General features: G+C 46.1%; 1 protein-coding gene across 1 annotated transcript in view; it reads left to right on the top strand.

The window, feature by feature from the left end:
• LOC136840967 (NFU1 iron-sulfur cluster scaffold homolog, mitochondrial-like) overlaps window positions 1-14,290 on the top strand; it is a 102,713-nt gene that overhangs the window by 43,939 nt on the left and 44,484 nt on the right. Inside the window, exon 4 of the mRNA XM_067107953.1 lies at window positions 11,320-11,437. Within this exon, the coding sequence (XP_066964054.1) occupies window positions 11,320-11,437 (118 nt within the window). The remainder of the gene's footprint in view (window positions 1-11,319; window positions 11,438-14,290) is intronic.

Raw genomic sequence — 14,290 nt, 5'->3', positions numbered from 1 at the left:
CACCCTTACTTCCAATCCTCCAGTCCCTGTCACATATCCAGCACATTCCTGCTTCTGTGCTCCACTTTCTTTTATTTCTCACATGCCTCTCCAAAAACCACATTTCCACTACAACCAGTATCAATCAACGCTTTCATTAACACCCCACCACATTCTACCGTAACACACAAACAACGATCTACTTGTTCCCCAAAACAGACGTTCCAACTCACAAACCCTTCTCTCACATGCAGTACATCTATTCCTTCCATACCAGAGGGCTCACCATGGTAAACCCCCTTCACATCTAGTTTCCCTGAGGTTGGGATTTGGTACAGCAGACTTCTGTCACATGACCCTCCATTCTACATCCTTCGCACTTTCTCTCTGAGGGTTCTTTCATGTTCTGGCAAAATGCCCATTCATTCCACAGTCTCCACAATGACTTCCATTTACTCATACTCTCCTTCCACGCTGGCAGTCTCTCACTCAATGCCCTATCTTTTCACAGCGGAAACACTTCAACTCTTTCGTTTGTGGGCAATCCCTCAACAGATGCCCTCCCTTTCCACAGCCGAAGCACTCGCCATTGGCCCATCTACAATCCACTTTCACATGACTAGACCTTCCACACCTGAAACACCCCTTACTACTACTACTCACTCCTATCTGCCTCTCCCTCATATTCCCAAACCTCCCCCCCTAAACCTCTTTTGGCTTCTGCTCGAGCTCCTTTTCCCATTACTCCCCACATTCACTTGCACATTCTGTCTTCCTCTTTCTGTCCAGTCTTTCCTACATTCCTCCAACAAGGCTCGCATCACACTTAACTCCTCACTCACCAAAGCGTCTTTATAGGTCCTTCCATTTACCACCTCAGACCCAGAGTACATTTCCTTTGCTTCATCCTCATCTACTCTCATATCTTGTAGGATGTCTGTCCCGACCACCGCTTCCGATCTTTTTCCTCCTCATTTAAAATTACCCTAATCTTCTCAGGGGTAGTGGCCAAGAACTTCCGCATGAGGTGTTTGTTTTCCTCAATTCCTTCCTTTCCATACTTCCTTCTGGCCAACGCTTCCAGCCTATGAGCATACAAGCCCACTTCCCCTCCAGCCTTCATCTTGGCCTCCTTAAACCTATCATCCCTCTTGTACACAACACTTCCTTTCATTCTCTTCACCCGCTTAATCACTCTAGCCTTCACAGACTCATACCCTGGTTCACCCTCACACATACTCCTATAGCACATCTACAACTGCCCATCCAAGAACTCTCCCAACTACTTCATCCACACTTTCATTCTCCCCATACTTTTGCCTACAATACTTATACTCATCGAAAAACTCATATACGTCCCTTCCCTTCCCAATGTTAAACTTCTCAACCCGGGGAACCTCCCTCAGGAACATTGTTTTGGCCTCTTTCGCTTCTGCCGCACTCAAACCTTCACTACTGCTTCTACCACTTTCATTCTTCTTCTGTTCCTCAACTTCTGAGCCTGAACTATACCTCAAAATCCAGGAACTCAATTCCTCTTTCCTCACACCTCTCCCCCTTCATATTTTCTTCTTCCTTCCCTCTTTTTTCTTATTACTGTCTTCCTTATCACTTTCATCCACCTCACTCACACTGCCCTCATCAAAGGCAAGTCCTCCCTTACTTTTACTTAACAACTCCTTCCCTTTCTTAGGGATTTTCTCCCTTGCACCTTTTGCCTCAGCGCCTTCACTTCCCTTCCCAACACCGGGCTCAGTCCTAGCCATTTCAGTCATCATCTCCTCCATCGCCTCCATTCTAGCAACCAAATTACTTTCCCTTACCTGGGATTCCTCCAACTTTTCCTGCATGCTGACCATCATGCACATCAGCCTATCCAATCTCTGCATTCAACCCTGCTCCCCTTCACCTGACCCAACACCTTCTAAACCTGCTCCCTCTGCCATCTCCAATTATGCACCCCACTCTTACTTTAATATCAGAGAGCCCCACATTGGGCACCAAATTATTATGTAGGGGCTTTTTTTTTTATTTGACACAGCTTCTGCTAACAGTATGGGCTGGAGGAAATCTCTCAACCTGACCCTGCCTTGGTCCCATAGGGACTAGATAGAGTCAAGAAGGACTGCAACCTCCAGGCGCTTAGTGTGCGGCTTTGGCTTTTTTATTACATAGATGTTGAGTCCAAGATTAAGGTCTTCTTCTTCAGGTGTCAGTTTGTATCCAGTAAGGTTGATGAATTAATTTCTTTGTTGGGGGATCTTCAGATTTCTGCCATTAAGTCTCACAAGTTTCGTAAGTATAACCCTTTCTTTCCTGTTGTAATCATTCTGCTTCAAGCACTGGAGGGCTGCATTAATATTGGGATACACGACTTCACTACTTCCCCCTCCTGTCTGGGATACAACAATGGATGGCAATGGAATCTGTTCTCTTGCCTGCTGTTGAAGAAATAAGGAACCAATGACTGTTTGGCTAATTCAAAGCCACTAGGCAAGGGTTCTGTTGAAAGCTAGTAGACTGTTCAAAGCTTTCAAAATTTGGACAATGAAGAAAAAAGCTATACAGTATTGTCCTCCATTCATTCCAGTCTTGTAGGAATGCATCTCTTGCTATTGCCTGAATGTCCAGGTTCAGAGACACATACATTGGAAGTTGATGGTTCTTGCATGTGGCAAACTGGTCTACTTCCAGATGTGGAAGTATGTTGGCAATTACTGACTTGAGAGGAGCTCAGCATGAGCATAACCTCTTGATATAAGACATAGCCATATGCATTATCACTCATACAAATGGAGGAGTCAAGTCAGCCTGTTTGCCAGAGACCCCTTTCAGGTCCACTGACAGAGTATCTCCCCCATCTCAGGTGAAGATGACTGCAAAGCCTTTCCCTGGCATGTGAGAACCAAACTCTGTTAAAATCCTACAGTCACAATCTCAGGATTAGATCTACCACGGATTTAAACTGTAACAGGCCTAGACTTCATTCCAATTCTCATCTGGAAAAGCTGGGCTGTGCAAGGAATCTTCTCTTTGAGGACAAACAGCAGTTGCCAAAAAGGGATTTTGACAGAGGAAAAATCTATTTCTGAGGAAGGTCCTGTGTCACCCGGTGAAATTCCATTACAGCACGAATTTCTAGGTATAACCTTGCTAGATATACCAGAGAAAAAGAGTTTAGGGAAAGCTGGGGTTACTACCCCAGTCGAAAGGCGTCTTCTTGAAGGCCGTGGTATAAGAAGGTGAGTGAATTACCACTACCACGGAAACCTACCGAAAGATCTCTCCTTATCAAAATCCCCGAACAGAGCGGTGAGCATTTACAGCCCCCACACCAAACACCCGCCAGACGGCGACACCAGCGCCACCCACTCATTCCATGCTAGCACTAACCCCAGACTTTGGCATGTGCAAGAGGGAGGGGAGAGTACCAGGTGATTCAGGGAGGGTCATCGGGTGACACGGGACCTTCTCAGAAATAGATTTTTCCTCTGTCAAAATCCCTTTTCTGAGTCCAGTCCCGTGTCAGCCGGTGAAATCGTGATAGAGAATCATGCCAAGGCTGCAAACAACCAGGAAAAGAAAAATAAAGGGTAATCTGAAGAAAAGGCAAAAGTTTTACCAAAATAATTTTAATTAAGCAATCTCTTCCGTGTAGCAAGAACTCTAAGACTAAGTTATATTAAATCTAAGGCACATTGAAAAACTTAATACTATGAAACATGGGCAGATTCCCGGCACGACGGAGAAAAAAGCCCCAAAAAACCTTAAAATTACTTAAAGCAAGGTGAAACATGAATGTGTACAAAATAACTTCAAATATAACCTTAATACTATACACGTAAACTTAGGCTAAACACGTAAGAGACAAAATCAATTAACATTAATATATACATTCATCTGGGGTACATGGAGCCAAATAAAAACTGTCCAGTACCCCGCAAAGGAACAATAATGGCATATCAGATTACGCTTTTTCCATTAACAGGTACAAGAAACAACTATATGAGGAGCCAGGCAGTGAGGTATAATCAACCAGGAGAATAAGCAGAAAAGTAAATGAGGCAGGCGGGGGGGGGAAAGGAAAGGACAAGGATATGATTAATTAAGGTGGGAGATGACACTTCCCACAGCTATTGTAGAAAATTTCAGGGCTTGAGTGTTTTTAAATAGTGGCGTTTAAACACTAGAGGTGATTTCCAACCCAGAAATTTAGATAACTCCTAAAAGTCCATATTATGAAAGTAATTAATGGAAGTAGCAACTGCTCGAATATCATGAACCTTAGGGACTGAATCTGGGTTGGCCTGTTTAATAAAATATAAAATTTGTTGTCTTATAGCATTTAGTGAAAGAGTACCACCTTTCTCCCTGATAAAAAGAGGACCCGACTTACTCTGTGGAATTCTTGAAAGGTAAGATTTAAGTGTATAAACTGGACATAAAGACTGGTCTTGAGGAAGGGGCACCACCTTCCAAGGGGACCACCTGTCCTGTGGGTCTTCGTTCTTAGCTAAAAATCTAGGATCAGGGGAAAGGAGGACCTCTCCAGACGGGAGGAAGTTCACATAATTATCACTCTAGTGAGAGCCGACAGCTCTGAGATTCTAGCACCTGAAGCAAGCTAATCAAAATAAAGTCTTCCTTAACAGATCCTGATAAGAGCAATGAAAGTTATCTATCTCTGATGCTAACTTAAGGACGTCATTGAGAAACCACGAACCGACTGTGGGCGTGATACTGGTCTCAGACGAGCGCATGCCTGGGATAGATGAAAGTAGGAATCTGTAAGGTCGATTTTAAAGTCGTAAAGAAATACTTTCTTTAATGCTGACTTGATTGTGGTAATAGTGGCCGGAGCTAGGCCTTTCTCAAACAATGATCTAAAGAAGGAAACTCCTAAATTAGCTGTCATGACTTTGCTTCAGATGCTTTTAGAAAGGAGGCTAATTTTTTGACTGCTGAGTCATACTGTCTAATAGTAGAATCTCTTTTATCTGATTCTAAAAACAGAGTGTTGACGGGTCAATGTTCGCTCCTTTTTGAGCTGCGAACTTTACAAAGTCCATAAAACTAGGGCATTCTGAATTCTTGAGGAAGCTGACACAGTCTTGGTTTGTACTGTCTGAGTCAGAATGGGCTTGGGGATCCAAGACTCGTAGTCCCAGTTCCTGAAGAAGAGGGAACCATTGCTCTTGGCCAATAGGGAGCTACTAGGCTAATTGACCTTTGAATGTCCTGAGTTTGTGTAAAACTTTCAGCAGTAAGTTTATTGGGGAAAAGATAAATCTTCTCCCAACTGTTCCAATCTACTGTCATTGCGTCTATGGCGTAACGCCTGAGGGTCCAGGTTGGGGGCCACATAACAGGGAGCTTGAAGTTGCTCTCCGCTATAACAGATCCACTTGAGGCCCGAACCGGCGGGCAAATCCACTTTTGAGATTCCATGTCCAGAGACCACTCCGCTCCAACGGAGCATTCCTGGACAGGGAATCCGCCACCACGTTCCGCACCCCGCTAGGTGGGTGGCTGACAGGTGCCAGCCGTGCTTGTTCGCTAGGGAGAAGATAGCAACCATTACTTGGTTTACTCGGCCTGATTTGGAGCCGCCTGTTGATGCAATGAACTACCACTCGTTGTCAATACCAACCTGATATGAACCGGTTAGCGGATTTTCTTCAGAGTTAGAAATACCGCCATAGCTTCCAGGGTGTTTATATGGAACTGCTGAAACATTGTGGACCACGTTCCTTGTACTTTTGTTTTGGTGAATATCCCCCCAGCCGCTTAAGGAAGCGTCTGTGTGAACTACTAGTGCCGGAGGGGGAAATTGAAGCGAACTGTATTGACAAGTTTTGACCGAGGCCCACGGCCGCAATCTTGTCTTTAAGATTTGAGGGATAGAGGAGACCTTGTCTCTGAGCTTGACATTGGCTCGACTCCGCCACACTCTGTTTATGTCTTTAACTCGCTTTTAATAGCAGGTTTGTCACTGAGGCAAACTGAAGAGACCCAAGGACCCTTTCTTGGGACCGGCGGGATGCTGATGGATTTTGAGAAATCTCCTGGTGAGAGATGCTATCTCTTTCCTCTTGGGAGGCGGAAGGACAGCGTGTGAGATGACAGATCCCAGTTGAGACCCAACCACTGAAACCGGAAGTCCGGAGTCAGCGGGACTTTTCTCTGTTCAGTTGAAACCTAGCGACTCCAGGAAACTGATGACTATGGACGTGGCTTTTTGACACTCGGAACTGTTGATGCCCAAATTATCCAGTCGTCCAAATATGCTGCTAGGGATATCCCTTGAGACCGGAGTTGCTGTACTACCGTGTCCGCCAGCTTGGTGAATATCCTGGGCGCAATGTTCAGACCGAAGGGCATGACCCTGAAGGAGTAGGCCTGATTCCCGAGTCTGAAACCGAGGAACTGAGAGAAGTTCCGGCAGAACCGGGACGTGATAGTAAGCGTCTGAAAGATCGAGCAGAGGTGGTGACGGCTCCACGCGGAAGTAGAGTCCGCACTCTGAGCTACCGTAAGCATGCGAAATTTGTCGCATTTTATGTAGCGATTTAGACGCCTGATAGATCCAGGATCACTCTTAGTTGATCGGAGTCTTTTTGGGAACAGTGAATAACCTGCCTTGAAACTTTAGGGTGCCTTACTTTCTTTATTGCTCGTTTGTTGAGCAATTCTGTCACATAATCCTTTAGGATTGCTGTGGGTGGCTGGTAAAACCTGGTTAGAGGAGGAGGGTTTTTGATCCAGCTCCATCCTAGGCCTTTGGACACAATGCTGTGTGCCCAAGGGCTGAAGGTCCATTGGTCCCTGAACCAAAACAGGCACCGCCTACCTGTGTTCTCTCAGTGGGAGGGGGCGGGTTTATTCCCCCTACCACGTCCAGGTCTTCCCCCTTGGGGTGGTATTGGGCTTTCCTCTATGAGGGGTTTACCTCTTCCTCCCCTTGCAACCCTATTAAGGCCGTGAAAATAACCACGGCCTTCATATGTGGGGTTGTATGCGGTGAGGCCACATATGAGGGTGCAGCTGGTTGGACCAGCACATACTGTTGTGGGTGGGCCTTAGAAGTGGAAGGCTGTGCCACTGCCGAGACCGGGACGGCTTGGACTACCGCCTGGTGGTGAGGCCTCTTATGCCTCCTGAAACGCTTACCTCCTCTCGATTGGGGCCGGCCGATTCTGGGGTCTTACGTTTGTAGGCTGAAATACCCCAGCGAGAACGAAGACTTTGGTTGGCCCGTGTAGCCTCAGCCATAACACTTGTGACCTCCTCTTCAGGGAAGAGGTTAGGTCAATCCGAGCTTTTCACGAGCTTGTTAGGCTCGTGACGGATAGTTGCATCGCGAAGATGAACTTCCTACATTCCAGTCTGGCCAAAATAAACTCAGATAAGTCAGACTGGAAGCCTGCCAGCAAGGACTTAGCCAAAACCTGAAAGAAGGGCTGCGTCCGAGCAGGAGACGGCAGTGGCTTCAGTGAGGCATAATGGAGTTCAACGACCGGGCTAACTTTCTAACCCGAGCATCAAACTCCGCTTTCAAAGAGTTTCCGGCAGCTTGGGGAGCTGCTCGCTAAATTGCGTGGAGGCGCAGAAAGGGTCCAGCTTCCCGACCGTGAAAGTGGACGGGCGCCTGTCCAGAACTCATTACTTCCTGGGAATACCAGGGAAGTAGGGTCTGTCTCCTCAGCTGAGGTACCGAATACCCTCAAAGCACGCTCGGGCGAGCCAGAGCGACTTTGTCCAAGCAAGGGTGGGAAGGTTGTCTCCCAGGGCGAACATGGTGAAGTTCCCCTGAAAGGAGTCAACCGTGTTATCTGCCTGCCACTCCGGCCAGAGTGCGCGGGGAGAGCCGACTGAGCTTGGTCCCTAGGGACGATGACAGTCTCCTAGGAACCTTGTCCGATTGAATCAGGCTTCCTCCGTGAGCCTCACGGCCTGGATAAGGGGGCAGGAGATCGGGGAAGAACTCCAGTTCCTCCAACCGCCTCGGTGCCAAGACCATCAAGAGTTAGCTTGCCATCATGTTGGATGGCCCGAGAGCTAAACCGCCAAGGGTTACCGACATCAAACGGCGGAGGTCCGTAGTGTCGGGGATAACATACTGTGGTTCGGCTGGGGGTGGATGAGCCATTTCCATGCCAGTATATTATCATGACTGGCAAGCTTCTCTGAGATTTTTTAAATCTCGAGTCCAGGTCCTCCAGAAAACGCTTATACAGTTGGGGCAAAGGCCTCTGCATCGAAAGCAGGTTGGCGAGGAGGGCTAGGTTTTGCAGCCCTCTTACTGCGCGCCTTTTGCTGGAGGAACCAGATTTGCTCCCGGAGGCTACAGGTCCTGAGACCTTAGCCTTCGACGTGGGAAGGGGCAGTGCCTTCTTGGAAGACGAGGACTTGAAGCCCTTAGCCTTCCATGAAGTTCAACTTCAACTTGGGATAGCAGATGGAGCTCTATCACCCAAGGAGGAAGACTTCACAAAACCTGAAAAATGAAGAAACAGATGAAGCAGGGGAGTCAAATAATGGGGCCCGCCCCAACAACCTCACCTACCTCACCACTTACCACCTGGTCCTGCTCTACATTCATCGGTTCCAGGTCGAGATTAATAGCGCGACGCGTCCTCCGAAACCTCCGTAGAGTACATCCGCTTGGGGTGGCTGGGTCTCATCCCGGATCTGCTGGATGATGGGGTGGCCAGATCTTCAGGCACTGCGGCCGCCACCCGTGCGCGGGTAGAGTAAGTCCCTCAACCCAGCTGCCGAGGGCGTAGGGCTTCCCGACGGAACGTTCCTTCCAAACCCAGCCACCCAGGCCGGAGGGATTCAAGGCAGACTTCTTGGAAGTTTCGTCCGCCTGTAAGAAAACCAACAATTAGCTAAGGACGAAAACCATTCCGGGAACCTCACCAAGCAATGTATAATATACAATATGAGGAGAATGATGTAGAGACCGTCACTTACCAACTCGTCCTGGACAGTTGTGCAGAGAGCAAAGCAAACCTCACAACCATCAGGGTGCCAAACGATCAGGTCATCAAGGCGGACCGCACAACCAGCGTGGGTCCGACAAACTACGTGACCGTAGGGTTGTTGGAGAGGCGGTGCACGGCTCCCTCACAGCGAACAGTCTGTAAGCAGAAAAGTACATGAACCTCCCACCCTAAGCAAAATAAAGCTGGCGAGGCGGGAAATTCAACTGCAACCGAATACTCCGGCGGAGAAGAACTCCCCTAACATAAACTGGGCCAATAAGCTCTAAATTACTCAGAGAGGAAGGTAGGATTTCAGACCCGGAGTACTCCGGGAATGAATGGGAGAGAGACCAGGAACTAACCATAAGGAGTTGCCAGTAAAATAACGGCGGAGACCCTGGTAGGGCGGACTCACTATTTATATATAATGAATAAAGGAGAGTACTCCTGTAGATAACTGACTTATCTAAAAATAAATAAAAATAAAAAATAAAAGCAGTAACAAGTGATGGTAAGAACACAGAGGATCCGTTCCTCTATAATGAAAAAACCTTCCGCTTTACTTCCTCGCCGGAGAACAAGATGGGTAAATGCTCATATGTTCATAACATAGGGTGAAGCAATAAATATATACCGTATCAACGTAAACCGACGGAGAGTGAATAGTGACTCGAACGCGTTCGAGTAAACAAACCACCAACCCCAATACAGCGATGCTAGGGACAATATGGGAGGGCGAATCCCTCAACCAACAAAAGAAGTCCCTGAACTGGGAAAAGCTATCTGCAGCGTCTGCCCTTTTGAGCAGAGCAAGGCTGGGAGGAGGAGGGAGGGGAGAGGAGAGAGTAGGCTACCAGAAAGGACAAACAGGAGGAGGGGAGAGCTCACCCGCTCCAGCTGCATCATTACCTCCCAGACCATGAATCTTAGAGGCGAAATGACTGGAAGCAACCAACCCGAAGCCCGACTCCTAGTTAGGAAGCTAATATGGACTAACCTTAATATAGGCTAGGGCGAAGGAAGAGTAAAAGGACCGAGGAAGTAACTGGGAGAAATTTTGTGCTGAGAACCAGCGGGATCGAAAAAATGGCAGGCAAGGGGGCGACTAGCCTAGAGGAAACACATCCAAGAACCGATTCCCCAAATGGAGGAAGAAGAACCAGGGAGCTCACTCTGCCCACCGAAAAACAATCCCGGAGAAAACAGCAACAAAACTCCCTCAACCTGAACTCCTCACCCAGGGCAAAGGGAAGGAAGCTAACAAGCCTACTCCCATAACATAACCAACACTCATAAAAACTAAAATGCTCAACAGAGAGCGTAGCCTACCACGGGAAGCGGTTAGATCTGAGGCTGCCATGGCACCCGAGAGTAAACCACTGAACAAAACTAAAAAAATAAAACTACAAAGAGAGCACCATCTTCAATCAAAATTAATTAGCCTAGTAAGACCAAAATAAAGGAACCCAGCCTGGGGGTACCTAGGCAGGGCATCACTCCCACCAAGGCCAGTAGGCCAATGATCGTAATTCATACGCGGGAGCACATGAGGAACCACCAGGAAGGAACCAAAGGGGAAATATCTATAATCGAGAGAGGCGGCTCAACTGAAAATAACAGAAGGAGGCGCCTCATGATGGACATGGCTGGCTGGGGGGACGCCGTGGCGACATAATAAGATCTCAATATTTATGAAAATACAGAGCGTAAAACAGCCAAAAATAGGAACAAAACCCCACAAGAAGATGGTACTTAACTTGGAAATAGTAAAGCTGCTCGATGCCATCGTTGATGCAGAAGAAAATCCAAAATAATGGAGAGCACACACAAAATAATCCGAAGATTCACGTGCTAGAAAATGGAATGAGGTAGGTGGCGCTGGTGTCGCCCGTCCTGGGTGTTTGGTGTGGGGCTGTAACGACTCACCGCTCTGTTCGGGGATTTTGATAAGGAGAGATCTTTCGAGTAGGTTTCGTGGTAGTGGTAATTCACTCACCCCTTCTTATACCAGCGCTTCCAAGAAGACGCGACTGGGGTAGTAACCAGCTTTCCTGAAAGCTCTTTTTTCTCTGGTATATCTAGCAAGGTTATACCTAGAAATTCGTGCTGTAATGGAATTTCACCGCTGACACGGGACTGGACTCAGAAAATAGGTTTTTCCTACGTCACAACCTGTTTTATTTATGTATTTAAATGTATAATTGGCTTGTAAATTTTATTTAGCTTTCCTTTTGTGTAATTTACTAATTTTGAGGAATACAGTTTGATATGTAAAATGTTACAAAATAAGTGTTTTACAGTGACTGATTGTAACTAGATTGTTTTGTTAATTTTTTTTTCTCCTCTTTGAAAGGATGAAGAGGAAGGAGAATGGAGAACTATAAAGCCAGAAGCTTTTGCAGTCATTATGGATTTTTTCGCCTCTGGCCTTCCAGTTATTAATGAAGTAAATAGAGCTGACAGTGAACATGGTAAGTGCTCGTTTTTCAGTTGACTTTAATGCTTTGGTAGTTTGTTATGATTATTGTTTTTATATGAAGTTCAGATGTTGATTTAATGAGTAGAACCATGTTTTACTGTTAGAATAGAATAGAATACAGTATAGAATTAGGCCAAAGGCCAAGTGGTGGGACTTATAAGGTCATTCAGCACTGAAACAAAAATTGAGAGTTGAAAGGTTTGAAAGGTGTAACGAGGAAAACCTTGCAGCTGCACTATGAATCAATTGTTAGGAGAGGGTGGAAAGTAAGATGGAAGACAGAGGACATGAATAGAGGTACTGTATAGTAAAAGGAAAGAAAGGGTTTGCAGCTGGGGGCCAAAGGGATGCTGCAAAGAACCTCAAGTAATGCCTAAAGTGCATTGCATGAGTTGCACTGACGGCACTACCCTCCTACGGGGATGTTTTACTCTTGAATAATGCAAACTTTGTGAATGTTAGTCAAGTAATGGAATTTGTCTTGAAGGAAGAAAAGAATAGGCTGTTCCTTGAAGAGAATCTTCTTGCCGAAAGGAAAGCCCTTTATTCACTATGTTATATCATTGTTTTTTAAGATGCTGATTAAGCATATTTTTTATTAATTATACAGTAGTGGTACTTTTATTTATCTGGTGTTCTTAATTGGTTCCAGCATGTATTGTCATTTATGGGTGTTCAGGACTGCAACTGGTGACTGACCATTCAGTCATGCTTTACCCAAGAAAATGGTAAAGGTAATGTTAACAGATATGATCGTGGATGAGACTGGCAAAAAGACTAATTTTGATCTTCCATGGCTCAGATGTGGCTGAATATTAGCGATGAATTGATACATAATGTTTGAGTTGATAACCTAAGGGTAAAAAGCAACTTTTACCAAGGATACCCAAGATTTGTTTCTACACGATATACAAACTCTCGGTTCTTTACAGTAGGAATTTACTTCAGCACAGCTGGAACATGACCCTTTAACTTAAAACAAGGTGATGAAGTACATAGTTAACTACCGACTATGGGTGGGAGTCCTGTCCACCCTGTTGTTATATACAGTACTCTTTATGCTTTTGGCCACCGGCGAGGAAGGATGTGCACTTCTTCTCCTCTCTGCCTGCTGTTTGACTTCGTTTACATTTCCTTCATTTTGTTGGTATTGATGATATATGATTATAACGTGTTATATGCAAATACAACTCCTTGTTTTTCTCTTGAGTTTACGCTTTCAGTATTCTAATATAGTGATTCATACTGATATTTTTAAACCCTAGGACTTTTATTAGCTGATGATGTGTCAAACAGGTTTTAACGTTGCTAAGGCACTGGGCTTAAACTAGTTTTTACCTCGTTTACATGTTGAGCTCTTGGCGTACATTCTCTCAGTGATAATTTTTTTGCTCTTGGGGAGAATTTTATTTTGTTGCATTACGAAGGAGTTTATTTTGCTGAAAATTTCTTTGAAATTTGTAAAATCACAATTTTTAAAGTAAATTGTATTTTTCCTAACTATACAAACCTGAGGTCCTTTACATTAGGGATTACTTTCAGGCGTAGGCTGGAAACGGCCGTTGAACTTCAAAACAAGGTGGTTAGGCAGTTGACTACTGTCTGGGAGGCGGGAGTACCGCCTGCCCGGATGTAAACATTCCAATTTGCCTTTGGCCCAGGTATCAGATTGAGGGGTGGCAGGAGAGGTGGGCATAAAGTGTCAAAAGGACCTCGGGTTTGTATAGTTAGGAGAAATACAATTTACTTTAACAAAAACTGTGATTTGTTCGACACAATATACAAACCCTCAGTCCTTTTACATTAGGAGACTTACTGGTTGGAGGGAGGAATCTGAGTGAGTCTCTATGAACTGACTGGAGTTCACCACCTTGTCTTCCCTTCCTGGTCGTGAGAGCGAGGAAGGGAAAAACTGCCTCTGACAAAATGATCGGGTTGTAAGAAACGCAGGATCAGTTGTCAGACTTCTGGGTCCCTTGGCATGAAAGAGGAAACATCAGTTCATGCAAAGTAGGCTAGGAAGAACTTGGCGTCGGATGACATAAAGGCAAATGCAAGCATTGGGTTTGTCTTATAGTCATGGTCTCTTTCCCCCCCTTGCAAGAGGAAGGAGTGGGGTTGCTTCTATCAACCTGAACGGAAAATAGAACATCCGCTCCCTGCCCGTGGGAAGAGAGCCAGGATGGGGAGAAAGAAGAGAGGCCAGTCACTCCACAATCATTCTCGAATCACAACCATACAACTTACGCAAGATGCAACCTGTCCTGTTGAGGGCAGATAAGCTACACAACTTGTTGAGCAGCCACCACAGGACCCAAGGAAAAAGTGTCCAGGACTTGGGGAAATATTCCGGAGGTAGAAGGAGGTGAAAGTAGTCTGTTGGGACCACACCCCGCCTTCAGCACCTGTGGAAAACCGACATGTTCTTCTGGAATGCGAGGATGGACCAATGCTGGGCCTCGTGAGCTCTCGGATGAAGCGCGTGTGTCGTCTTCTCCTGCAGCAGAGCATCGCTCTCCTTATTGTCTCCACGAAGCCAGAAAGAGATGGTGTTCTTGGACACTTCTTTCTTGGCCGAGCCAGTACTAACGAAGAGTCATCGACACTCAGGCGGAGGCGTCAAGTCCTCTTCAGATAGTGCGAGCACTCTAACAGGACACAGTAGCATCGGCGTCTGGTTCGTGCTTACAAAGTCCTCTAGGGAGGGGATTTGAAGGACTCGAACTGTCGTCAGGGGACCGAAGAATTCAGTCTTCGCCATTCAGAAATCCGGGACGAAATCGAGTGTAACTGATCCCCAGGAGTGTCGCACGAACACACACGCCCTCTGCAAGATGGGCAGAGA

This window comes from Macrobrachium rosenbergii, chromosome 8 (assembly GCF_040412425.1).
Source record: "Macrobrachium rosenbergii isolate ZJJX-2024 chromosome 8, ASM4041242v1, whole genome shotgun sequence".
NCBI lineage: Eukaryota > Metazoa > Arthropoda > Malacostraca > Decapoda > Palaemonidae > Macrobrachium > Macrobrachium rosenbergii.
Note: the sequence above shows the minus strand (reverse complement) of the source record. Positions and strands in the feature narration are given on the sequence as shown.